This window comes from Micromesistius poutassou (genome assembly GCF_964030765.1).
Source record: "Micromesistius poutassou genome assembly, chromosome: 10".
NCBI lineage: Eukaryota > Metazoa > Chordata > Actinopteri > Gadiformes > Gadidae > Micromesistius > Micromesistius poutassou.
Genome location: NC_140280.1, coordinates 13,190,541 through 13,218,494, shown reverse-complemented (window position 1 = coordinate 13,218,494; position 27,954 = coordinate 13,190,541). Strand labels below are relative to the sequence as shown.

The following is a 27,954-nucleotide window of genomic DNA, read 5'->3' as shown; positions in this document are numbered from 1 at the left end:
AGGAATCTCCCGCAGTGTGGTGCGTCTATCAGCTGCTAAGACCAGCCAGCATCGGGGGCCGTCACACACACACACACACACACACACACACACACACACACACACGACCCAAGCCACACACAAACACGACGTCACACACGCCGACGCACGTACACAGTGGATGTGCGGCTGTGCACGTTCCTCTCCCGGGAGAAGAGGAAAGCTTGTGTGTCGGGCGTTCTGAGGGGGGGATCTGAGGAGATGCTCGGGGGAAACTCCTCCAACCAACACCAGCACCACCACCAGCATCACCACCACCCGGCAAGGCGTGTAGACGCGCTGACCCAGACCCCAACCCGGTCCTACTAGTGACGGATCATCTCATATGGAACACCCGGCCTAGTGGCTCAAAGGTCGTATCAGCGATGTTGCGTGACGTCACTTCTGTTGGTATTTGAAGCGAGATCCCAAACAAACAGAGCCAGCTGCATCCAGTAGAAACGATCCTGAACGCAGCGCAAAACCCCACAACACCCACCCCCTTGTCGGTGATTTATTTATTATACTATTTATTTTGGTTTTGAGTGGTCGGTAGTACCATTTGTTTTTGTGTATGATCTCGGAGCACAGGCTGCCTACAGAGACGCGTTTTTTTGACGGCCTGCTTATGGGGCGGGCAGCTAGCGGATTGTGAGGAACGTTCAGATGTATGTGATCATTTGTGTTTCGGCCGAGAGTCGCTGATACAACCGTTAACGGGTTCATTTATTAGCCATTAGCCGCTTAGTACTTACAAGTGTACAAGTACAGCACATTGTTAGCTCATCTGCTGTGCTGTATGGATCGGCTTTCCTCCATTTGTCCGTTTCTTGTCCCCTTGTCTGTCAGAATATCGACGTGACCAACTTCAGCAGCAGCTGGAACGACGGCCTGGCGTTCTGCGCCCTGCTGCACACATACCTGCCCGCCCACATCCCCTACACAGAGCTCATCAGTCAAGATAAGGTGACGGCCTGCACGCACACACACACACACACACACACGCGCGTGCGCGCACGGACATGCACACGCACACACACATGTGTACGCACGCACGCACACACACATGCATACACATACACACATACATACACACACACACGCACACACACATATACACATACACACGCACGCACTTGCACATGCACATGCACATGCACACACACACACACACACACACACACACACACATATGCACACACACACATACACACACAGATACAGATATACACATTCTTGGGGGCCGGTGGCTCTGCTCTGTGTCTGTTCTTCACAATAGACACTTTGATGCTATCTAGATGCTATTTAGCTGCTATCACAGCGACTACTGCTACCCCCACATCATACTGCCCTAGCTGGGTCCATAGCAGTACTCCCAAGTGGATGTCAGGTTAAAGAGAGAGATTATTTTTAATTTATTTGTAACTTCCGGAACAGGTCCTATGAGGCCTGGTCAGTCGCCAGGACGACAAGGACAACATTCGGCCAAACAAGCCTCAGACAGACAGAACGTTTTAATATCCAGATGCCGTCCATCTTTCGTCTTTCGTCTTCGGCTCCATAGAACCAAAGGCTCAGAAGGCTGCTCTCTTGGTCAGGGACGTGAAGTTATTCCAGCCGCTCTGCTGTGCTTCCTGAACCCCTGATACCCTAGGATTCATTAGTGGGGTGCCAGGGGCCTTTGTAATTATTATTGAAAAGAGCTGGAAAAAAAGGCTCTGTTTTGAATTAGCCAATTAGTCAAGTTATTCTAAGGAATGTTCCATGTCTAATATGAGTCACTCTCTGTGAAACCTCTTTGTTTAAAAGCTATGCCAGTATTTGCCAGATTGCTTCCAAAATGTTTTCCATATTCCCTGGAGTATGCAGTAGAGTCAGAACAGCCCATTGTAGCAGACTAGATGCTAGCCCTGTGGTGCTAACGCTAAGGTAACCGTTAGGACACAAGAGTTGGCTTGTAGCGCGCGGGTGATCAGTTAGCATCTAAGAGTTAGCATAGAGTTAGCATCTAAGAGTCAGCATCTGGCGCCAACATTGGTGATGAGACCAACATCACCATTGGCAGAAAACATGCAGTGTCCTTGGTTGCCTTGCTACACACATAAACACACACACACACACACACACACACACACACACGCACAAACTTTCTGTAATAGCGGAAACATGTTGGAAGCCAGTATGTTTCCAACACACGTCTCTCCTCACCAAACACACACACATGGTAAATCGAGAGTCCATGGATGTAAATAATTCAACAGTGGAGCGTTGGCTGTAATGACTCCTGCTGAGTGACGCCCCCCCCATCACACCCCCCTTCCTCTTTACGACACTCACACACACACACACTCATACACACACACACTCACACACATGCATACACACGCACACAGACACACACAGTCGCCAGTAGTACCATTACTGTCTTATTGATCGTGTGTGTGTGTGTTTGTGTGTGTGTTTTCCTTTGGGGTACTTATTATATTTCATGTTTATTTAATCATTGTGATTCCCTACTGCTCACAGAAAGTGTACTTTTTCTCCTTCCCCAACAATGCTTGATAGGTTGAAAGTGATAGAACATAATATAACTAACATAAGAATAATAATTATAAGAACTTAATTAAGAGAAGGCCTTTCGAACGCCTGGGGAATGAATGAGAGCACAGTAGCTGTAAAATGATAATAATGATGGCGTTGTTGATTGCAGTGAGCAGGGAGAGCCTGGGTGAGTCCGTGTCTTCTAGGAGAACCCAGCTCTGTGCTGAGCACCCAAACATCTCCATGTTTGTTTTTCTATAGAGCCGCAACCTGACCCTGGCCTTCCAAGCAGCCGAGAGCATCGGGATTAAAACGTCCCTGGTGAGCAGACCACACACACGCGCATAAAGACAAACGACCGGCCTTCCTTAACGAACATCACGTGTGACAGTGCAGCCTGTCGCCGTCTTTAATGATACGATTCTTCTGGTCGACAGCGCAGACTTTTGGTATTTATTTATTATACATGGCTACACGCTTTGATGCGTCTGCATGAGTCACAACAGCACGCTGCAGCCAAGTTTCAAGTCTTCCTCTGACTCTTTATTCATTGAGCTGATGAGGTGCCTCAGAGCGGGTTCATATGCACGTCCTTCAGGAGCAGGTAGGGCTGAGGCATGTGGGTCAGGGCTGTCTTCGGGTTAGAGTGAGGACATGGAGCAAAGCCGGAACCTTATTTCACTCTTGTATGAACTTCTTTTGGGGGTAATGAAATATTATGTTAAAACACAGCTGCTCATCTTCTTAGTGTTGTGTGCTTCAGTGTGTGGGTGGGTGTGTGTGTGTGTGTGTGTGTGTGTGTGTGTGTGTGTGTGTGTGTGTGTGTGTGTGTGTGTGTGTGTTTGTGTGCTCGTGCTGCATGTTTGTGTGTGCGTGCATGTTTTTGCATGCATGCCTCTTAAGGCTTGAGGCTTGTGCAGTGTGTGTATGGGGGGAGGGAGTGAGACACACATGCAAACACTATATATATATATATATATATATATATTAGGGGTGTAACAATACGCATATTCTAACCGAAATATTTCGGTATGGGTCTAACGGTTCGATGCACGTTTCATTTCGGTACGTACCGAAAAAAGTTTTTATTGATTATCACACACTCTGTGAGTGTCTTGTCTTGTCCTGATGTTTTGTGTTGAGGACCACAATGGAAATAAGTCCTGGACTTTGTTATGTTTTTATCCTCAATTGTATTTGATGTCTTTTCATTTGTGTAAGGCATTTGTTTGATACAATTTAACAAATCAAATCAAAATCAAATTGTTTAATAAAATAATAAAAACTGCTGTACCGAAAAACATACCAAACCGTGACTTAAAAACCGAGGTACGTACTGAACCGTGACTTAAGTGTATCGTTACACCCCTAATATAGTATATATATATATATATATATATATATATATGTACACTGCACAAATCTTAAGACTCTACACAAACAAAGGATTAGATTTGTAGAACTAATCCGTGTGCACGTGTCCCATTCAAAAGCATGGGTCAATCTGCCTCGACAGTACAACAGGACATTAGTGCGGCAGACTGCAGCTACCCTTCTGGATGTATATCTGTTCGGTAATGTTTGTCATTGTGAGTGTGTGCTTGTTAGATTCAGCAGTGGCCTCAGTGCCGGTTTGTTATCCTGTCAAAGTTAATCTAAGGTGACTGCACCCGCCATTGCCTCTTTATCATCGCTGTGTGTGTGTGTCTGTGTGTGTGTCTGTGTGTGTGTCTGTATATGTCTGTGTGTGTGTGTGTGTGTGTGTTTGTGTCTCTGTGTGTGTGTGTGTGTGTGTGTGTGTGTGTGTGTGTGTGTGTGTGTGTGTGTGTGTGTGTGTGTGTGTGTGTGTGTGTGTGTGTGTGTGTGTGTGTGTGTGTGCGTGGGTGATACATGTCCTCCCTTCTGTGTTAGGAGAGGTTATTCTGTGGGAGGGTAACTCTAAAGTCACACCAATCCACAGCAACAGCTCCCCTCTCCTCCCCTCTCCTCCCACCTCCTCCCACCTCCTCATGACCCAGGCAGGACTCCATACAGGGTCGTCCTTTGGCACGTTTGGAATGTGTGAGACCAAAGTCAATAGCAAATGATCGACTTGTGCCGACTTGGTGTTCCAGTACACCCTGAGTCTCACCCGCTCCGTTCTTTAAAGACGTCTCTGAATGAACGGCTGCTGTCGGATGCGTGACCTGTACTCCACCAGGTCCTTTCTCCCGGGATTAGTTCCCCAGTTCTTGGGGGAGTTTGTGAGTCTGATGAGCACGGCGGGGGGGGTGGTGTGCGGGGGCGAGGCGGGCATGAGACAGCAGGGTCGTCACGGCGACCACGGCGGAGTCGGGTGCTCTCTCCGTCATGCGAGCGGTTGTGTAACGGCGACCCACAGGCGGCAGTGTGCGGCGTGACGCACACGCGCCAGAGCAGACACACGCGCCGGCACGCTCTCGGCCCTCGCCCTCGCCCGCCCCTCGCCGAGCTCAGTGATCTGTCACCTTTAATCAGCACCATCACCCAGCCCCACTGGCAGAGCACCCATACGCTGTCTGTGTCTCTCTCCCTCGCTCTCTCTCTCGGTCTCACTCTCTCCCTCTCCCTCACTCTCTCTCTCTCTCCCTCTCTCTCTCTCTGTCTCCGTCTCTCTCTCTCTCTCTCTCTGTCTCTGTCTCTCTCCCTCTCTCTCTCTCTCTCTCTCCCTCTCTCTCCCTCTCTCTCTCTCTCTCTCTCTCTGCCTCTGTCTCTCTCCCCCTCTCTCCCTCTCTCTCTCTGCCTCTGTCTCTCTCCCTCTCTCTCTCTCTGATGTACAGAACATGGAGGAGCTGATGCACACGGACCGACCCGACTGGCAGAGCGTCATGCAGTACGTGTCGCAGATCTACAAGTACTTTGAGACCTGACCCCCCCCCCCCCACCCCGGGACGCTCCGACGGAGGCACCGCCGCACTTTCCCACCGCTCCTTTGACCCCCCTCGACCCCCGACCGACCCCCGACCACGTCCTTCGGTCGACCCCCGACACCCTCCCGCCCCCGCCCCCCCCTTCCTGTCCGACCACATCTCATCCACCACACACGGCCAAGGACCCGTTCCTCCTCCTTCTGCTTTTTGCGAGGTGGCCTGGAACAGTGGGCTTCTCCGCTGGGGGGGGGGGGGGGGGTACCCAACACGGACGGGGCCGCCCCTCCCCCCCCCCCGCCAGCCTCCACCCAGCAGCACACAGCCCCGTAGCGCCTCGCCGGATTTCTTTGGTTTGATTCGTTGGGTTTGTTTCCGGTTTTGTTTGGAGCTTGGCTGCTGGTGGCTGGCCGGCCGGAGCGGGGAGCCCTGCCAGGGGGACGTTTGAGGCCAGGGGCCCGAGCGCGGTCCAAAGCAGCAGCATTAGTACGCAGTGAGCAGCACCGCTCCGGCTGAGCAGCCCGGGGGCCCCAGCGTTACATTTCAGTCCCTCCTGTTTACGAGACAGTCCACTTTGGACGACCGTAGTTTGCTGCTAGTGTAACTTCCTCTTTTTTGATTTTTATGTTTTCCATGAGCGAGTCGTTTTGTATGCTTTGCGTTCCTCATTTTTTGGAAACTGTTACGGTAACTCGGTAATGCGCTAGCGTTACCTTAATGATAACCCTCCCTCTTAAAGTTTCGTTTTTTTCGTAGCCGCCATTGTGGCTCCAGAAATCCCCAGGTTTTATTCGATTTCCTATGCATGACGACCATCGTTTATGCTTGGCATGCCCTGTTGGATCTCCATGGCAACGGCAGGGCAGGCAGCGTCTGTGGGGATCGTGGTGTGAGCTCACACAAACCTCGGCTGGTTCAGTGCCGAGGGGACCTGTCGATGCAAGTCAGAAATGGGCGATTATTCTCGTGAACTGCTGTAGCGCCTCCAGGTCGGGGCCTTTTGAAAAGTGATGTTTTCACCAGGATTTGGTTATGCTTGTTCTAGTCTTAGCTTTTTGAGTGTTCTAAATTTATCCCGGAAATACACACATATATATATATATATTTAGTATACACTATTGTCGACTTAACAGCAAACATTCCTAACAACAGCCGACAAGAGCTCATAGATTAGATTAATATAAATTATATTTTAGGACAATGGATTGCTGTTGACGGGCATTGCACTAAGCCTACTGCCGTTTGAAGTGAGGATGGACTGGTTAGTTGTGTTTCGCTCTGCCGTGCGGTTTGGTTTTACGCATTAATGTTTCACTAACCTCGCTCCTCTGTCACTCTGCAGTTGATTTCAGGAAGTACCTATGATTCAATAAAAACGTTGTATTTTAAGACCTGGGAAAGGATTTTAAGATGTTAAAGCTTAGGCACCTTATTCATCAGTGATGTGATCTGATTAAGACTACGTTTGTAGATCATTAATGTGTGAAAATATCAAGAACAATTAAAAGTGTTATTTATTTATTCAAATAAGAGAATGTTGCCCCGAAAAGGACACAAAAGCCGACATGTTTGCAGTTTTATATTTCCACAGGTTTGAAGGATGAATATAGTGACCAATAAACACTCTTTTTCTATCAATCTGTTTTCTCCGTGTGGTTTTAATAGTGTGTGAATGTAGCCTATAGTTTTTTGCGTAGACGATGATTACAACCCTTATTTGTGTATTTTGTTTCAAGACCCCTGCCATCTCCTAACTATTCGTCGTGTAGGGTTAACACCGTGGACTCCCTGCTGTTTTCTTACAGCAGGCCTACGGGTCTCACTCGCTTTCCCCCGCGCCCGTTAAAACTGCCAGAGCAGTAAAACTTTTATGTGTTGGAACAAGGGGTGGAAAATTAAAGACCATGTTTGCCACTTGACAAGGAATTCAACACTTTTTTATTGTTAACCTTTATGGATTATTTTTATTCTACTATATATATCAGGGCTGCCAACTTTTGGGTTTTGGCCGGAGTGAGATTCTGTAGAATCTTGTAATGCATACCTTATAGCAGGGTCCGCGGGTGTGATTGTTGAGGGGGGGTCTCGAGGTAGTTTCTCCCGCTGTCTCACTCTACCGTCGGGGAGTTTGGAAAGGAACGAACGCGTCTCAGCTTTTTTTTTTTTTTGCCGTGAGAAATTGGATGTGTGGCGTGTGTGCGTGTGTAAACAGGCAAAAGCGTGGGTCACACGGTGAAACCGTGAGAGCAGCTCTGATATATCTATATATCTTCATAGAGAGAGAGAGATTTCTTTAACTTAACGCGGAGTTGTACCAACAAGTCTCATGTGAACAGGAAATTCTATAGCTTGCGGCGAGAAGTATCTTAAAATGATGGCATCCAAATGGAACCGAGTCCCTTCTGATTCAAACCTAGTCGTTTAAAAAAAAAAAAAAAGCCTTTGACCTCATCTACCGTGCGTAATTACGCATTTGGAGAGACAGCGGCCATGATTCCTCTTCTCTCACCTCGTACACGAGGAGATGGTTGGGCTGGGGGCGTGGCCACTCCGCGTAATTGATTTGTTTTCTTCACTTGAAAACTCGTGTTGGGGGAAGTTCAGCCACAGACTCCATGCGCAACGGACGCGACCCGACGAGCAGCTGACGAGAAGAGACCAATGAGTTATGTGGATGTGGATAATTGTCCAAGTCAATTAAGGTCAGCAACAATATGATTTATATTATTTTGTGACTATTTTGCATTTCAACATAAGTCAAGCTTATGAGGATCGCGGCAAAATCATTATATCTTAGTGAATTATATCTTATGAAATAGGTGTGATTTATGACTTACTTGATCGTGTGTTTGTCTGCAGATGGCTGGTTTCGAAACCCATGCTGGTGGAATATATCTGGATTACACTCTTCAGACTTCTCCTCTCTGGATCTAGGACCTCCGTGCTCATGCTTCTCTTTCTCCCTTTGCCAAGCCAGCCCCTTAGACCTGTTACACACTTGCTGAGATGAGTACACCGTACCACTACATTGTCATTGAAATAATAATCGCTATATTGTCTGTAGCAGGCAACATATTGGTGTGCTGGGCTGTCGCGATCAACACCACTTTGAAAAACGCCACGAACTACTTTCTGGTGTCCCTGGCTGTAGCAGACATCCTGGTGGGCAGCCTCGCCATCCCCTTCGCCATAACCATCAGCATCGGCATCAAATTGGACTTTTACGGATGTCTTTTCCTCGCGTGTTTTGTGTTAGTTTTGACCCAAAGCTCGATTTTCAGCCTGCTTGCGATTGCCATTGATAGATATTTGGCCGTCAAAATTTCTCTTCGGTGAGTATTTATTTTTTCCCTCTCCATGATATGCTTGTATGTGCATGGTTCTCACTTTAATCCGATTTGTTATACTAATAGCTGTTAAAACACTGGTTGAATGAAGGACACCATCAGGCTACACTCGGGAGCGCCTATAACGCGCCTGTAGTCCAACTAAACCTCGCCTTGGGCTCCACAACTGCCCGTTTGTAAACACATTTGTTCCGTTGGATAAAAGAAATAGAATTTCAGCCTGGGAAAGACCATGATCAGCCCTGGGCTCAATGATGCTTTCATTTACTGGCGGACTTTTTGGAATATTCTTGCATCGCATTTGCTTGTGCAAATATGATTTAGCTTACATTTTTTTCGGGTGGTTAAACTATGATAACAATGGTAGATCCTATCTCAGAGCTACTGTGTGTAAACGGCCGTCCCTGTGTGTGTGTGTGTGTGTGTGTGTGTGTGTGTGTGTGTGTGGTGTGTGTGTGTGTGTGTGTGTGTGTGTGTGTGTGTGTGTGTGTGTGTGTGTGTGTGTGTGTGTGTGTGTGTGTGGGGTCAGAGCAGTCTCAAGTGTCGTGAATGATTGCCGCGAAGGTTAATCACTGTTTAATGGCATTATCTGCTCTTTAAATCTAATCAGATAAGACATTCCTCACGTCATAATCGTTATGATGATGTATTGCTGGCTGAATCTATTAATTTAAATATAGGTCTGTAGGCCTATAATATATATCATCTTTATAGTTATACTGTCGTGAAATAAAAGGCATACGATTCTTTGTACGCAAACGCGATTTTAAACGCGTTCCTCAATGAATCAACACGGCTGTATTGCCTGTGGCGATAACTCAGGAGAACGAGGCAGGCGAGGTTTTCATTCGTCACCGAGGGCATTAAACAACGGGACGGATAGCTCTGTCACCAGTCTCCTCCGCAGCAGACAGTGGAAGTCACTAGATTAATACCTAACCACAGTCTGTCACCTCATCGATCACCAGGGCCAAAAAGATTCCCTGTGGTGATGAACCAGAGCTTGTTCGCACACTGTAGTTTCTGATTTTCAAACAAGCCAATAGACACATCAGGGGGCCACATCAGCTGGGCAAATAAGACTCTTATTATCTCTCTCATCTTTTTAATCTTCTGGCGTCTAGGACACCACTGTGGGCAGCACACACAAAGAAGGTTCCTGCGATCAATCCCGGGGTGTGGAGTTTGTATGTTCTTCCCGTATTCACTCCGGTTTCCTCCAACACCTCAAAAACATGCGAGTTAACCCTCCTGCCCTACCCATAAGCAAGGCACTACACCTGGGGTTGGTTCCCTGGTCCCAGCACCAGATGGGTCCAAATGTAGAGCATGAATTTCCCCATGGAAATGAAGGTTTATCATATATCACATGTAGGCTTACCAAGTTATTTTTTTGCATATCTTTATTATTAGTGGTATTATGACTAATTACTTCTTGAAAAGTTGATACATGCAGCCAGTGCAGGCAATGCATGGCAATGAACTGAAACTGATGGTTGTACTGGCGCCATTCAATCAACCTCTGACTCCACTGGTGTGGTAGCTGTCTCCTACATCGGGCTCTATCTTTTCTTTACATAAACAAGTTGAGACCCGAACCTCAAGAGCAGAGTGTACCTTCTCACAAGCAAACTTTTTACTGCCAACATCTGAGTCTGTTCTCTTTAGCAACGTGACATCTCAGTGTTTACCCAGAACCCAGACTCTTACCCTACAGCATCACATGTCCATGTGTGTTAATGAGAACAATGTGTGTGACCAGCTCGTATTACAAACCCATGGCTAACATACCGCGTGTGTGTGTGTGTGTGTGTGTGTGCGTGCGTGTGCGTGTGCGTGCATGTGCGCGTACGAACATGAGTGTTATTCATGCAAACACACACTCCATCCCATAGAGTGCAATAAACATGCGATGCAATGTTAATGTATGCAGGCTATCGTTCTGGGTCAGATTGTATATTTTTCACAGAATGTTTAAGTAGAAGATAGCATCGTTTGCACCACGGCGAGGAGGGGGACGTTAACCTCCCCCACTTCCCCGCTTCCACAGAATTTGACAGCAGCATCACGGCTTGTTGCCCATTTCCCAGAAACACATCGGCTTCTGTTGACTCTCACACTCGAGATGAACGCATTTGCAACGGGTTTCCCCTTGCAGCTACATCGCTATCCACCACTACGCTGTCGGTGGTCACCAACCCAGTTTCCGCCCCAACAGTTCCACTTACAGTGGTGCCCCAACGCCTCTGCGCTTAGACTTCTGTGGTGGGTGTCACTTTCAGAATGAGTCAATGACGTTCGGCATACAACCACAAGCTGGTTCTAATAGTTGCCCAGGGGCAGCCACAGGTGGTCGGGACTGAAGGTGTGGTGGGAGCCCCCTAGCAGAGCTATGATTCATTCCAGAAGCGTATGTGTGATGTCACTACAGTGATGTGCCATGTCGCGCACAGCTTCCGTTTGAGAGTTTGAGTGGGATTGGAATAAAGAGAGGCAGGTTTTCTGAGAGAGGAGAGGCAGATAGGTCAAGGATGCTCAGCGGTCGGTTCGGGGTGAAGGGCATTGGGACTCAAACTGCAAACCTTTTCAAAAAACAAAACAAAGACAAAATAGCCCCAGGTGTAACTGTTTTTTGGCTGAACTCAACCTACATAGCTGAATAATTGATCCATAGCATGTACCGTTGACAGGTATGTGCTATAGGGGATGTGAGAGAGTTAGTTCATTTGCAAAGCTTGTTGAACCTTGCTCGCTCACATTCTGCCACCAGCTTCTTTAGATCAGCCCATAGGTGTCATTTTGTGGAAATTATCTTGAGCCTGTGTTTCACCTTGGGTGTATTCAGTACACGGGTATTCGCTGCTCAGACTTGGAGGGACTGAGCAGTTCTGTCCAGGTTTCATTGGTTTGGATTTGTAAAGAGCCCAGCCTTTGTTTCAGTTGAGAGTTCATTCTAAAAAGTGCAGCATGAGTACAGCCAATCCATAATGTTCAGATAAACTTCACCTACATTATGCACAACTTAGTCTTAATCTTTTCTTATAGATTTGTGTTTGGATGTAGATGGTATGATGACAAAATGTATGTACTACTGTGGCATACCACAATGAGAAATCTGTTGTGAAGACAAAAAACGGTACTTTCAATGAGACTGAAAAATAATAGTTGTAGTAGTAGTAGTTAGTAGAAATTGTGTATGCTGGTGATGTACATATCTATAAAAATATAAATGTTTTGGGCTGTGGATGCCATCTCTGAACCCATCATGTTGAGATTATACACATTTTGCCTTATTTTTTTTCAATCTTCAAAATTGTCCCTTTCACTTTAGGCGCTCAGTTTCTCAATCCAGGCATTTTATCTGACTGCAGTCTTTGATAGAACAGACGTTTGCAGTTCAAAACGCATGCAAAATGCCACAACGATGTATTTTGCATACCCACAAAAGGATGCATGAATAGAAGAGCACACAAACTTCCTCTGTAGTGTGTTTGTGTTTGTGTGTGTGTGTCTATGTGTGTGGGTGTGTTAGTGCTTGTGTATGTGTGTGGGTGTGTTAGTGCTTGTATGTGTGTGTGTGTGTGTGTGTGTGTGGGGGGTGTTAGTGTGTGTGTTAGTGTGCGTGCGTTTGTGCATGTCTTGGCAGTCGTGTGTGCATGTGTGTGTTTGTGCTTGTGAACATTAAAGCTACCTAAAATGGTGGGTCCCTCTGAGCGGATGCTTGGCTGCTGTCGGCGGAGGTCTGTTGCCCCGGGGGCATACAGCAGCAGCAGCGGCGATGGTGGGGGTACGGGGTGGGGGTGGGCCGTGGGGGTGGGGTGGGGTGGGGTGATGCGTGGAGAATGGAGCGAGTGAAGACAGCACAACAAAGCTGGAGATGCCAGCGTGCTGCCGTCATGCCAGAACTAATCCCCAAAGCCGGGCTGGGGCAGGCACCCCAGAGAGAGAGGGCCCTGGCCGTGGCACCGCCGGAATGAGAGAGAGAGAGAGAGAGAGAGAGAGAGAGAGAGAGAGAGAGAGAGAGAGAGAGAGAGAGAGAGAGAGAAGAGAGAGAGAGAGAGAGAGAGAGAGAGAGAGAGAGAGAGAGAGAGAGAGAGAGAGAGAGAGAGAGAGAGAGAGAGAGAGAGAGAGAGAGAGAGAGAGAGAGAGACAAGATGAGACAAACAAAACAAGATAGAGATAGAAAGTTGAAGGAATACAAAGGACAGAATTAAGGAGAGAAATAAACATGTGTACAGAGACAGAGAGTGAGAATGAAAAACTGAATACTAATATAAGATGTATGGGTTTTATTTAATGCACCCTTCACAAAATGGTCACCCTGTAGCCTTCCACCCACTTAAGCCCTGACCTTGGGTCCGATCAGCAGAGATGCGTGTATGCTCCAGAGCCATTTTTATCCTCACGTCATGGCGTGCCAAACTGCTACCCATATAATATTTACAATACCTGTTGTCTCAAAGCCACTAATGAATAATTGACCATTGCAGCCGTCATGTTGTAATATTTGCATCAAACCAGGACCGGCACCACCAGAGATCAGACGTTTATGATTAAGAACAGACTTTCCTACTCGTCATTTAACTGGCAAATTCTGTGTAGTAATTGTGTTGTGACAGCGACTGTTAAACAAACCATGGATGGAACTCTAACAACTTCGTCAAGCAGCTCAACACTTCCTCCTAACAAAAAAAGCAGCCTGTCTGGGGGTGTGAACTGGAAGGGGCTTGGCTACACGCTAGCGTGAGTCCTGTCTGCGGATGATTCAGTAGCTCCACCGTCCCTTGAAGGCAGGACAGACTGCAGGGGGATGTCCAGATGATGCAGATGACGGACTGAGTCAAACGCCGGACAGGCCCTGAGGGTTTTCTGTCTCTGAGGGTATTGATAAATCATCAGTGAAGAGGCGGCTCCCTCATGCACAGAGACTATCGTCCGATGTGGCCATCAGCCCTCAGGCCCCTCGGGCCCTGGGGGATTCCCTACACCTTCATTGATTGGCTCCTTTGTTGCGGCCCCGGGCCGCTCAGCGTAGGGTTTGAGCGCTGGAGGCTGAACGGCTCCAGGAGTTCTAAGTGGACGAATGGGTCACAAACATTTTTATGGGATAGCCATAGGCCTATGTTATGCACCACCGGTTTGATGATATACGTTCGATACGATACGATACAACTTTATTAATCCCCTGTAGGAGAAATTGGTTAATTAGTTCACGCTACGAAGCCGCCACGATGCTGGAGGAGTCTGCATCAGCAGCTTCATGCACTTGATCATTTTGAAGTCAGCCAACATCTTTCACATCCAAGTATGTGTGTCTGTCGTTTAAAATGGCATCTAACTCAATGGAAAGCAATATTGCATGTTTTTTCTTAAATGACTCCAGAATGTTAAATAAAGCAGGACAGGCAGGATAAAGCGATTGACCTCTCGCTGAAGGTTTACACAAACGAGATGCTAACAAGATGTCCCTCTGCAGGTACAATGAGTTGATGACCGGGAAGCGCGCCAGGGTCATCATCGCCATCTTATGGATCCTGTCCTTCATCATCGGCCTCATCCCCTTCCTGGAATGGAACATGAAGAAGGACTCCTGCACCCCCTCGCCCCCCGGCAACCAGTCCGGGGCAGGCTCCTCCTCCTCCTCCTCCGGCGGCGGCGGCGGCTTGCTGAGCAGCTGTGAGCTGGAGTGCCTCTTTGAGAGCGTGGTCGACATGCACTACATGGTCTACTTTAACTTCTTTGTGTGCGTGCTGCTGCCGCTGCTCATCATGCTGGGCATCTACCTGAAGATCTTCACCGTGGCCCGCAAGCAGATGCGCAAGATCGAGCTCAAGTGCGTGGGCAACGGCGACAGCCACCAGCACCACCGCACGCTGCTGCAGCGGGAGATCCGCGCCGCCAAGTCGCTCTCCATCATCATGGGCCTGTTCGCCGTGTGCTGGCTGCCCGTGCACGTCCTCAACTGCCTGAAACTGTTCTTCCCCGATCTGCACCGCCCGCCCATGTTGATGTACGTGGCCATCGTCCTGTCGCACGCCAACTCGGCCGTCAACCCCGTCATCTACGCCTACCGCATCCAGGACTTCCGGAACACCTTCCGCAAGATCCTGTCTCGTCACATCCTGTGTCGGCGGGAGGAGGTCTATCGCAGCTCCAACGGTAACCACCGGCACAGGGACCCGGTGCAGAGCGCCCCGGCCCCGGGCGCGGAGGGGGGCCAACGGGACGACTCCATCGCGTGTTGATTCTACTGTGGTTCAATCGTTGTTTTTTTTGAGTTTCTACTTTCTGTGAGGTTGTTGGAAATGTTTACAGAACAAGACAGTGTGTGCTATGCGAAGGTTGAGTGAATTTTTTTGGATATGCCTTGAAATGTGGACACGAATTTACGCGGTGGCTTTCAAGTCGGCGGCGGAAGCTGCGAGCAAAATGTGTAGATTTTGTTTTGTGAAGGATTTTAATGTCTTTGTTTTCATGTTAAAGCTAACTGGATTTGCAGGGCTGTGAAAAAGCAGCGACGTTCTTAACTGCTACTCTTCCTGCTGAACCCCACGTTCCCCACTGAAGATACAACACACTGCTCCAACGCGGACGAGCCGGTGGAGATGTCTTGCGTTGTGTTTTTACGTGCTCATATTTAGTTATTTATTTATTGAAGTGTCCTATTCTTGAGAATATCAAGATTAAACTGAGAAATCAGAGAAACAGCGGTCATAAAAGACGACTAGTACCGCGACTGCTGGCTACAGGCTGCTAACAGCTGTTGGTATGGTGTCGAAGTTATCATTCAAGACTACCGACGGCAGAGAGCGATGATGAAGGAACAGGGTATATGAGAAGCTGGGAAGGATTTGAACACCTCTGATCCTGTGGGTTCAATAAAGTCAAGAAAAAATACTTTTAAACAACAAACCTCAGGAAGTGGAAAACTGATTGTGCCATAAAGGAGAACTAGCCCACTAATGAGATGCCAAGTGCCAGGTTTTTGGTCAGACTTTAGCTAACACCAGAATTTCCAAAAACCGCAATACGTAATAGTAGTGTTACTCAATCCGGCCCCCACAATGTTTCAAAAAGGCCGAAAGCACTTCTGACGTGTCCGCTGTGAATGTCTCTCTGGGTTGCTGACACGCCTTAGGAACTATGTTGACAACCCAAACACACATAAATTGACGTTTTACAAATAACATCTGTGGCTCCCCTAGCATGTAATCTGGTCCACTGACAAGCTTGCAACACATTGTGGTGGGAGTAATTTTGACGCCATCTTTGTGCAGTTATCATTGAGAGTTGAACTGAAACGGAATACTCCCCTTTTTCTATCTCTCTCTATCGCACACACATCAGTGACCACATTGGTTACCTATTTGTGCAACAGGAAGCGCTTGTGAAACCTTTGTGCGATTGGCCCAAAAAGTGTGCCAACTGAAACAACCGCACATGTCCAGTGTGGTTCCAACTTCCTGACTCTAAGTGAACTGGGTTATTGTAAAGGCTGTCTTTACCCCCACTGGGTATTCAGGAAGGAGGGAGGGAGGGGGGGGGGCATACCGGGCCTTCATTTGTACCCGCAAATTATTTGAAATGGTTCAGTGGTTTGCTCTTTATTCCCAGAATGAAATTTTAATTTTAAGAAAATGAATTAATTAATAAGTGGTCATGCACTAGTTTGAACCCCACATGCCAATGATTGTGATAAAGGGATGCCATATAGTGCAAGTTCACTTTATAACCGGGCTCACCTTGTGCATCACTACAAGAAGAAATGGGTCGCTCCGAGGAGACGGCAGATCTCTATGTTGTGAAACCTTTGAGAGTGACCCATTCCTTCCTTCTTTGTTCTCGTTGTGGCGTGTTCGTTGTTGGTGTCTCACAGGAGCTTCTTGATTTTTACTACTCAATTGCACCACTGCAAAACACCTCGTTATCATAACCAAGGGCTAAAAACAACAAAGGTGTGTGTCGACATTCCAGTACATTCCAATGGAGTCGGCTATACTGTGTCCGTGCACTATAATGTCAGCGTCGTCTGTTATAGCCACTAGTAAGAAACGTTGTCTTTCTAGCTATGGACGGGAGTGTGGTCTCTCTTACTATCCCAGATTCCGACAGAGAGGAACAGGCCCATCTACACTAACATTCCTGCCTTTTGTGTCCATGTGTTGCCACTTCGTCATTCCCAGTCAGGAAGATCCACCGAGGTCCCCGCGACGTTCTCTGAACGAAACCACAACTGTAAAACAATACTGCTATTTAACATATACAAGCTGTATGTAAGGTGAATTATTTTGTTAATAAAGGCAATGTTTATATTGTTCCACATCCATCTTTATTGTTAAGGAAATGTACATGTATATAAAAAAAAGAAACAAGGTTATATTAACATTGTTGTGCATTAACAGAGAACGTTAGTAAGTACAAAAGAAAAACATGTTATTTTCACAAGGAGCAGCTGACGAAGGAGTCCTGTGAAATCAAACGTCCCAGCTGTTTATTTAACCACAGCCCGACGACGAACTGTTCCAGAAAACACATCTGGCGTCCTTCAGCGGGCAGGAACCCCAGATTAGCGCACCGCTCCTGGGTGTCACCCAAGTGTGTGTGTGTGTGTGTGTGTGTGTGTGTGTGTGTGTGTGTGTGTTTGTGTTTGTGTTTGTGTACGCGCGTGTGTATGTGTGTGTGTCGATAACTCAGCAGGGTGGGTTGTGGGGGTAGGGACAGTGGGCTTTGCAGGGGGGTTCTCCAGATTGTTCCGGTGCTTTGGGATCCAGGTTCATGAAGTGGGCGGGGGGGGGGGGGGGGGTCAGGAGGCAGCGGCCCCCCCAGCCAGAAGGGCGGAGATGTGCTGGTCTGAGACGCTCTCCTGCTGGGTCAGCCCCATGGCCTGGCTCAGGTAGACGCCCAGGAGGTGCTTGCACTGGGCGGGGCCGACAGACAGACAGACAGACAGACAGTCACCAGATAGACAGACAGACGGACAGACAGGGCTTAATTAAACACACGGTGGAGTCTTCATCTGTCCTAATCGCATGTTTATTCTGAGCTTTACTGTTGATGCCAGCCAGTCTAATATGCAAATGTGAAAGACGCCTGTGTGTGTGTGTGTGTGTGTGTGTGTGTGTGTGTGTGTGTGTGTGTGTGTGTGTGTGTGTGTGTGTGTGTGTGTGTGTGTGTGTGTGTGGCCTATAGAGCGAACGCTGTGATGACCTATAGATGCAGGGCTCTGGTAAATGTATGGGATGATTGAGTGAAAGCGACAGTCGTGGTCACAGTCAAATGAAGGCACCGATGGCGTTGGAGGGTGAAAGGCAGTAGCTCAGGCGGCCGAGCAGGTCGCCTGGCGACCGGGAAAGGTCACCGCCCAAGACGCCTAACCCTGAGCGCTATGCAAACACAGTCCAGTTACCATTCTGGGTGAAATATGTTCCTGGAAGCGTGGTTGTGATCACGTCAATGTGTTCCGGGGCCATCCGTTGTTATGCGTGTCTGTGTGTGTATTAGCACGTTTACTCAAGTAACAAAGGGAGATTTAGTTCTGTGTTATGCGGCTTGCCACCATGCCCCCTTACGACACGCCCACTTGTGACATCACTAAAGCACAGGAGAAGTCTGATTTCCAAACGGCTTAAATGGTAAATGGTCCTCATTTCTATCTATTTACAGTGTTGACTGACATTCACCCATTCACACACCGATGGCGGAGTCAACCATGCAGGGCGACAGCCAGCGCGTCAGGAGCAATTAGGGTGAGGCGTCTCGCTCAGGGACACCACGACACTCAGCTAGGAGGAGCTGGGGATCGAACCAGCAACCTTGCGGTTACCAGCCAACCCGCTCTACCTCCTGAGCTAATGCCACTGTATACTGTAATGGCTAATGCCACTCACACCTGGTGGCATAATATCACCTCTTCGACTCCATTCAAACCTCCGGATGTCTCCATTCAACCTGAACGTGCCCCCTGTGAGTGACATAGCTTCAAATAGACCACTGTTGTTTTGATACACACGACAGAGGAGCGAAGCAAGATGTCACTCATAAAGATATATTCTAGAAGATTTATGAGAAATCCCTGCCCTGCCGGAGCCGTGTGACTGTACTTCTCTGACCATCTCATTGTATTCGACATTTGTTTAAATCCACAGGGGATCGACGGGCCCACAGCCCCACCCCGCTTGCTAACTCACTGGGGGAGGGGTGCTAGGCTAAACTTAGCTCGCAGCGCATAGCATAGCATAGTCATAAACGAACCCCAGGAATGCAATGCAGTGGGGTTTCTTTTATGACCCCTCTTGTTATGCCGCAGTATTTGGCAGAGGCCTATGGCTGGTGCGCAGCCAGGAGCCACACATCAGCACCCCCCCCTCCGTGCGCCAGGGGGGTGCTGATGTGTGGCTCTTCCTGCCAGCCGTCCTCCCTCCCCCGGGGGAGGGACCCGTCTTCCTGGTCGCCCCATGGTCGGGAGGCGTGGGGGTTCGGGGGAAGCACAGGCCGGGGATTTTTTGAAGCTTTGCCGTGGGCTGGAGACAACCTCGGACAGCCAGACGACAACAGGGACCCCCGCCCCGCCGCATCGAGGGCGCTACCCGGGTCAACGTGGGGCCTTAGCGTGCGGACCCTCCCACAAAACCCACAACCCGACGCAGGCGTCCTTTAAACTTAGCTAAAGACGTTAACTATAGCGTCTGTGTGCTCTATGCATTGATCACTGGGTCAATGCATTATATGCATTGATCACTGGGTCAATGCATTATATGCATTGATCACTGGGTCAATGCATTATATGCATTGATCACTGGGTCAATGCATTATATGCATTGATCACTGGGTCAATGCATTATATGCATTGAGCACTGGGTCAATGCATTATATGCATTGAGCACTGGGTCAATGCATTGAGCACTGGGTCAATGCATTATATGCATTGAGCACTGGGTCAATGCATTATATGCATTGAGCACTGGGGCAGCTGTGCGTGCGTGCGTGCGTGCGTGCGTGCGTGCGTATGTGTGTGTGCGTGCGTGCATGCGCGTGTAACTCACCAGAAGGCCGTGGTTCCTGCGGAGCACGGTGTAGGCGAAGGCGGGACAGTGGCAGTAGTGGCAGGAGGTGAAGCAGGTGTACAGCCGGCCCGACCCTCCCGTCACCTGCGTGGCGTAAACAAACACAAACAGTCGGTCAGTGGCTCTCTTTCCCGGCCACATCAACCCCGCCCCGCAGGGAGCCAGGCCTGTAGAAGCGCTGATTCATGCAAAGCGCATTTAAAGTGAATGCGCTCAGATTGAAAACTCGTGAATCCATTGGTCCGGCTTCTAGGGCTTCATGAAATCACGCACCTGAGCGCCGCTCTTAAAGACCAATAGATAAGGAAGTCCCTCGATCTAAACTTCCTCTTTTATGTATTTGTATCAGAAACACAAACCCTCTCTGTGCATCGCCCCGGACCGTCTCCCTCTCTGACGAGTCAGTGCAGGAAGGGACCAGGAAGGACCAGACCCGCCCCCCAACACCAGCCCCTCTCCTGACCGCCCTCCACCGCTGTCACCTGTCCCCGGACCGGCTGACAGCGCTGGGTTCGCCTCCCCTTCCTCCGCTGGGAGAATTAATGACCTTGGACAGGCGGGATGCATTTTTTAAACAAGTCCAGCCGAGCAGGACTAATGAGCCCTCCGCTGACAGCCTCCTGCCTCCTGCCACGGCGGGGGGGGGGGGGGGGGGGGGGCGGCGAGGCGGTGATGTGAGACACATGGGGGAGCATGTCAGAGGAGCGTCTCCGCACCGTGATGTAACTAATGCCTCCCGTCCCCGCCCCATTATCCCTCCATGGCCCCTCTACATCACCTTCACCTGTGACCTTCCCAAGTAAAACATCTAAACATTTGTCACGCGTGACGCTTCATCGTTAAATAAGTCACGAAGAGCACCGTTTACACACGAAGCCTTCTCTGCCGTGCCAGAAAGAAGGGGCGGTCTGAGATCGTGAGATCAGCAGTGGGAACAAGGCACAAGCCCCAGCACTGAGGTCCGGCCAGGGAGGCCGGCCGGCCTCAAAGCACTGGCCGCATTGTAAACCAGCTCACATTTTCGGCTCCCCTTTATGTTGCGGATCTGGCGTGGCAGAGTCACATGCCACATGCGGCGGCCCATTTGGGATGCGACGGCACCAGCTGGCTGCTGCTCTGCTAGCGTCCCTGTGAGACCGGGCTGAGAGCCAATGGCTCAGGGAGGGAGTCCACAGTGAGAACTATTAATCAAGTGGCCCCGCCCGGACGCTGCGAGTTGAAAACAAATAAATCAATAAATGGATGAATGGCATGAGGGACCACAGCCCTCTCTGAGCGAGCCCTGGCGTGGGCCGGGTCCCCTGGTAGCCATGACCCTGGTTCTCAGGGCGCTGGTATAAAACAGCCAAGAACACCACGTGAGGAACATGAATTGACATGTACATTGTGGGCCGGATTACGGCCCCTCCGTTGTTGATGGAAGCATGAATAAATATTTGATCCAACTTGTATGCAATTTGCTGAAGCAGGCCGTTTTTCACAATACGGTTGTCCTAAACACGTCTCAAAAGGGCTCCAGTGTGAACTTCGACTTGCATTCCGGCCCGCCTGCTGACCTCATAACAAGCACACAACGCCGGATTCAGCTGGTCACTCTATCAATGTTTTGTTCGTTTTCCTTTCAAATAAAAAACAACAACAGGAAAATAGAGACTCTGTTATTCATAGCAAGTCTTATCTTAATTTGTGTCTTGGTTATAACAGGATGTGGTTGCTCTGCAAGATTTCCTTCTTGAGAAGAGGAGGATAGTCTGAGAAGACGATGTGGCTCATTGTATTGTAAATATTAGTGGATAAATAATAGGATCATCTGATTAATATCTCCAACATGCCACATTTTGACCCAACATCCATTATACTAACATGTTAGTCACATATAAACTCCATTTGTACTGTTATTTTTATTTACAGTCAAAATCAGCTCAAAACTGACCAGATTTAAATAGAAATGGGAAAATTCACTGGGGAAAAACAACAACCTAATCTTCCTATAAAAAATGACGAGCAGTAAAAAAGTCGTTCATCTTCTTCATGTATTTGAAGAAGTTGCACCAGAGAGACGTGACCGCATGAGAAAGTGATGCCTCACACAACACCGGCGCCGGTCCAAAGAAAACAGCAGCCTACATATCAGCAAAGGAACCCAGGGCCAGGTGCTGGGAGTGGAGCTAGCACACCATGCAGAGACAGAGCAGACAGTGATTCCAGTAAGGCCTCGCCCCCAGACTCATCTGGAAGTCCCTTCTATTGATAAGATGAGGGAGCCACACAACCCCAGAAGGGTGCTCTGTCAACTCTCTCTGTTCCTCGGTACTTGACGATACCACAAAGTACAGCACAGGGTGTGCACCCACAGCCACCCACTTCCTCGCTAGATAAAGGTATGGGTGCAGCAAAGGCATTCAAGCGCCTACTAGTACTTCATTCATACATTCATATTGATAACTAATATACAGGGTCCAAATTGTACTATTCAAACCATTTTTCTGATCTGGCAGGCCAAAAGACACAAGTCTAAAAGGTACATTTTGACCCAGGCTTACGTGCACAAAATGTACAACATGTTTTTATTTCATTCACTTTTATATAAAAAATAAAGATACTCAATCACAAAAATTACCAACGTCAGAAAGCCAGTCACCATCGTGCGTTGACCCATTTATAAGTTGCTATTCTAACTTCATAAACCACACAGAATATGTTGGACAGGGCCCCACCCACCCAAAGCAACAATGCATATAAAACAACAGACACCTGTTGTGTCAACTAGGCAAACAGGCAGTGTTACGATAAAACGTTTGACCGCCTTAAGAGGCCTACTGTACAGAGACATCTTTCTGTTTTCCACTGATATTCAATATTCAAGAGAGGTTTGCTCAAAGGTTTTACTTTAACTGCAGCACCACCCATGTAAGACCTCCCTCATGACTTATACAGCATCTCGTAATGTTTGGACTTTAAGCCATTAATGATGGTCCGGAGATGAAGAGACCAATGATTTAGTTTCTGTGTCTGAATATGGGAATCTTCACCTCTTTTTTAGATTAAAAAAATAAACTACAACCGACTAACATGAGAACCCTTGTGCCAGAAATCAAGGTGGAATGACATTTATCTGTCCTTATCTTGTTGAAAACCTCCATTCTGCTCGGTCAATTATGGCATTCTACCATCTGTCATTTCTGAATGGCTGCCACGGATAACAGACCGTTGCTATGGATACAGTTTAATCTGTAGAAGAACTATTTGTTTTAATGGAAACAATACAATCTTTTCTAAATCAATCTAATTAATTGTTGATATATTGTGGGTCAAAGTAGAATAATGTACAGCCTCATTATTGCAAAATATTTGGGGTCTTGCTTTCACCCTGTCTGGGTTTATCTCGCTGGCTGTACATTATCACTTACCCGTTACATTTTTCTTCATCAAAGAGGAATTCATAAGGACTTAATTGACTAAAGATGCTATTGAATAGTAAAAGAAAGTTGATTGGGGAATCAGAGACAGAAGGAAGATAAATAGTTGTTTTACATGTATGCAATTGAATACTTCTTATTTTAAGAACACATTTCACAGAAAAGACGTTTGTGACTAAACGTCACGTTTCAGAACAGCTGCTCATGAAAACTGATTTGTCATGTTCCTGTTTCTGCTTCTATGTTTCTAAGAATAGATGCAACGAAACTACACATCTTCTTTTTACTGTTATTGTTGTTGGCTATTCGTCTAAGCTTGAAGAAGCGGGCTTTTAACCAGAAAACCCTGAGAACTATTACCAAGAAGGTGGATAACAATGGGCAGGCACAACAAGGCAAACAGCCAGACTCACAGCCCCATCGGACATTAGGGATTCAGATAATGAAAATGTTAACGCAGTTTAAACAATCAAATAAACAAATACACTTTAAACCACAACATATTCAACGTGACACTGTATCTTTTGGAAATGGGAACACGTACATCTTGAATTGGACAAAAGTGGGTGCACCTCAGGGTTGACAAAACAGATACCATCTTTAAATAAACTTATTGAATTCATTTCCAATGAATGCCGGTGGACCACAAATACCATTCCAGCCTAGGGATATAAGGAACAATTAAAAAAGGTATCACTGAATTGTATCCAAACCCAAAGGAGAGCTCAGGCCCGTATGTAGGCTGATTATTTTGGGCGTCATTGTATTTCAGGTCCTTTTATTGAGATGAAAATAAAAAGAAGGAAATGTGAATCACAATGACCATGGTCCCTGTGGACTGATACAGTGTCTGTAAAGTCCTAATGACCTTCAATTGAGACAAGTGAGAAATGGAAAATCATTTGACTGGGCTTCACTAAAACCATTTTGAGAAAAAGAGAAGTTTTCTTTCAGTATTTGTTTTAAATAGTCAGATAAGAGTTTACTTTCGTTTTAGATAACCATAGACATCACTTCAGGCTAGTCTCGATGGAATAAGAAATGAAACTTTTATGGTTGATATGATACTAACATCAACACATATCCCACGTATTTGGAATGCCCTGACTTGGGGTGTCTCTATTGTATGTAGTACTGTTCAGACACGTGAGTTAGCAAATGCTAGCCTTAATTAGTTTGTTAATTAACTAACCTCATTAGTACATTATATATGAAAGAGGCACAAAAGATTTAAATAGCTAACAACTACTTGAAGATATAGGGTAAGTGAGACTTGAATACTGGTAACATGTCCTTCACAATAGATGATTAAAGATAATATTTTGATTAAAAAAATAAATACCAGTAAGGTACTGGGCATTAAATATTTAACTATTTTGGATAAAAGACGGCAGTAGGCCCCAGCGAGAATTGAACTCACGACCCCTGGTTTACAAGACCAGTGCTCTAACCTCTGAGCTATGGAGCCTTGGATGCCTGACCTGTTTGGACACACCTTAAACACATTGCAATACCAAGAAGCAAACAGTGCATCATCAGCAGGAGTTATCTCAGTATTCCACTCTCCCTGACACCACATAAGCTGAGAGTTGCAGAAACCAGTGGTTGAACCCAGATCTGAGGTTCAAGAAGTAGAAGTAGTAATACCACACTGTGAAATACTCTGTAACATGTAAAAGTCCTGCATTGAAAATGTTGCTTGCATAAAAGTAAGTATTGGCATCAAAATATTATTAAAGTACCAAAAGTGAAAGTAGGCTACTCATTATGCAGAATGGCCTATTATTATTATTAATATATGTATATTTTAGACATCACCTTTAATACTGCTGGCTAGCTTGTGAATTCCCTCCTGGGCATTATTGATTAATTTATAAAGCTTTATTGAAATTATAATATCATTTATAATCCCATTACATAATTGATTTATTGGTTATATTTTGTATTGTTATTCGTTATCTGCAAAGTAACTTGTTACTAAAGAGGTCAAACATAGAGTAAAAAGTACAATATTTGCATGTGAGATGGAGTAGATGTATAAGATAGCAGACAATAGACGTACAAGAACCTAAGTACAGAGTGCAGAACTTAAGTAGATGTACTGAGCTACATTCCGGCAGAGACACAGAGACACACGGGGACACCGGTGTATTATCCAATGTGGGTCAAAAAAAACAATGCAGACCTGGTACACTTTGCGTCCACTGGGTGAGGACAGACAGGTGACCGAGTGCTTGTCCACCAGGTCCAGAGCCTGCACCGCACAAGAGCCAAAGACAAACTGAAGCCTGAAAGAGAGTGGAGGAGAGCACGAGGATAGAACATATTAAGCCTGAAAGAGAGTGGAGGAGAGCATAAGAGAACATATTCATCTGGATAATTCACACTGCCACCATACTTAGCTTGCATTGCAATTGAATGGCATTTTGTAAAATGTTTATTATTGAATACATCATTTAAAATAACACGGGAGGCACAACGTAAAATTCAATGAATAAATGTGTTTAGTTGACCAAACATTGGCAGGATTGTCTTGGGGTATGGCGGTTATTGTGGCCACTACTGTCTGCAGTCTACCTGTAGGCATCCTTGAGCAAGTTGCCTCAATTTGATTTTTGGCTGCTAGTGCTGACTTATAGTGAATAATAAAGAAATTAACTTTAAAGCAGCTTTAGATAAAAGTGTCACAGAGTAACCTATACTAGGTTACAAACAAGACTGTAAAGTAAAACCAGTCTAGTCTCATCTCAGACCATGTATCGGTTCCAAGGGAAAGTGACTTAGTGAGGAGGAAGAAGTAAAAGTGTGAATGCCGAGTAGGAGCGACACTCGAGGCCATCCCTCAAACGAGTCATCCTGCCTCACAGACAGGAAGTGGTCATGTTGACCTACGCATGGAGCAATACTGTGCCTCCCTAGTCACACAACCACACAGGCAATTTTGCAGGAAATGTCTTGACAAAAGGACAATAGAGTGGTGCAGTGCCATTGCATTGTGTCTTTGGATTGTCACTGTGTCAACACTGAGCTGGTAAAAAAAATAATCAAATCATGCGAGTCAGCGAACATGTCGGCCCATCCATGGACATGAACAAGGTTGTTCTTTTTTTAATCAATCTGCCATCCAGACTTCAGTGGTCTTCCGTTCAGGCAAAAAAAAAAAAAGATTAGTGCAAGTGCAAACTAAACACATTACTTGTGGGATAACGCATTACCAGAAGCCGTATTAACAACCCTAAAGCATGCGACTATACTTACACAAGTGCCACTAAGAACAAACCCAGTACTGTAAGCACTGATACTTACGCAATCAGTAGGTCATCAGGGACTGTAAGGTAAAGACCAGAGAGAAGAAGTTGTTTAACAGTTCAGATAAATCACATAAAAGTTATGGACAACAATTGCAGATCATTTTACACATTTATTTAGGTTGAAAAAGCATGCAGATCACCATTCTGGTAGTAATAGGATGTTTTATATTATATTAACAAGAAGTTGAGTCACAAATTTTGTTGAGACCCAAGTTATTAATCATGGAAATATCTATGTCAAATAACTGTAAATAAATAACTACAAGAACATAATGATTTTTGTATTGAGGCACTGTATTCTACGTCAAGGTGTGAAGTTGTGTGAAAAACATCTGAATCCTCGAATATATGGCAATCATCTCAATTGGAGTTAAATGATCCAGTTCTAAGCCATGGTTCAAACTCCCCCTGCAGCGCCCCCTACTGGTACATCTCACACGCTTCACTGCTCCTTCGTAACCAAAATAAACTACTGAAGTTATGGACATGACATTTACGTCGCAGTTTTCTGAGCGTTGAGAGGATTTGCTATTTGATCTGAAGATTGGACGTTTTGGTTAGTGCGCAGCCTTCGCTTTTAGGGTTAGTAACGTTAAGGTTACTAAGAGTGACATGCTAACATCAAAATGCTACGGTAAGCGCTACGTTACCAATATAAAGTTACTAATAGGACGTATTAGTTAGCAATATAGGAAACTTAACAACACTGTCCTTACTTTGTGACTTTTCTTCATATGTTTTCTGAATGTCTTTAAATAACTGTTCAGCCACTGCAGGTAAAAGAGAGCGCATTGCTTACAGGAACTCTTTAGATTTACTTGCGGTATCTTGACCAATGGGCTGATCGTATATTACGACGTTTCCTGTTTACGTTTTATTCCAAAGTAAAAGCCTAAGGCACGATCTGTCATAATAAAAGTCTGGTCTTACGTTGCAAAAATAATTAAATTAAATTATTATTATTAAATTATATTAATACAATTATTACGAATTACGTTTTGTGTGCTTAAAAGCAGAATATTGGAGTTAGGAATGCTGCCAACCTCGTCATTGTAAGAATCAATGCCTTGATTCTTACTTTGGTTTAGTAATATTTTAAAGACAACCGTGTGTCATTGTTGCCCTAAGATTGGTTTACTACAACGAATAATAAATTAAGAATATTGAAATCCATGCATATTTATCACACACTTTATCTGTGTTTGTACGACATGTCATATTGATTAAAGAAAATATAATATATAATATAATATAATGCATTCAGGCAATCAAAACAAATTTACAAATGTAGCTATAAGAAGGGGAATAAAATACCTTGGCTATAGTCAAAGTAAGATAAATGACCATTTAATACTTTTGCCATTAATTAA

The 27,954-nt window shown here is 46.3% G+C and overlaps 3 protein-coding genes and 1 non-coding gene across 4 annotated transcripts in view; 2 read left to right on the top strand and 2 right to left on the bottom strand.

Annotated features, from left to right (window-relative positions):
• The window catches only part of specc1 (sperm antigen with calponin homology and coiled-coil domains 1), a gene marked incomplete at its 3' end in the record, with an annotated part of 65,783 nt that extends 60,336 nt beyond the window's left edge, over positions 1 to 5,447 (top strand). Inside the window, exons 13-15 of the mRNA XM_084473916.1 lie at positions 868 to 984; positions 2,821 to 2,880; positions 5,358 to 5,447. Coding sequence (XP_084330042.1) covers positions 868 to 984; positions 2,821 to 2,880; positions 5,358 to 5,447 — 267 coding nt within the window. The remainder of the gene's footprint in view (positions 1 to 867; positions 985 to 2,820; positions 2,881 to 5,357) is intronic.
• Positions 5,448 to 8,049: 2,602 nt separating this feature from the next.
• Positions 8,050 to 15,036, top strand: adora2b (adenosine A2b receptor; the record flags this gene model as incomplete). The annotated part of the gene is made up of 3 exons (XM_084473990.1): positions 8,050 to 8,146; positions 8,304 to 8,776; positions 14,268 to 15,036. The coding sequence occupies exons 2-3, from the start codon at positions 8,451 to 8,453 to the stop codon at positions 15,034 to 15,036; spliced, it is 1,095 nt and encodes a 364-aa protein (XP_084330116.1). The 5' UTR covers positions 8,050 to 8,146; positions 8,304 to 8,450.
• A 2,101-nt stretch (positions 15,037 to 17,137) lies between these two features.
• Positions 17,138 to 27,394, bottom strand: zswim7 (zinc finger, SWIM-type containing 7). Its single transcript, XM_084473749.1, has 5 exons — positions 27,301 to 27,394; positions 26,580 to 26,601; positions 25,459 to 25,561; positions 19,834 to 19,938; positions 17,138 to 17,708 (listed from the first exon to the last, which is right to left on the bottom strand). Exons 1-5 carry the CDS (start codon positions 27,374 to 27,376, stop codon positions 17,595 to 17,597), a joined length of 420 nt encoding a protein of 139 aa, XP_084329875.1. The 5' UTR covers positions 27,377 to 27,394; the 3' UTR covers positions 17,138 to 17,594.
• Positions 24,669 to 24,741, bottom strand: AC3HAE_024881 (transfer RNA threonine (anticodon UGU)). Its single transcript has one exon. It is a non-coding gene; the product is annotated as a tRNA-Thr (tRNA).
• Positions 27,395 to 27,954: the final 560 nt, after the last annotated feature.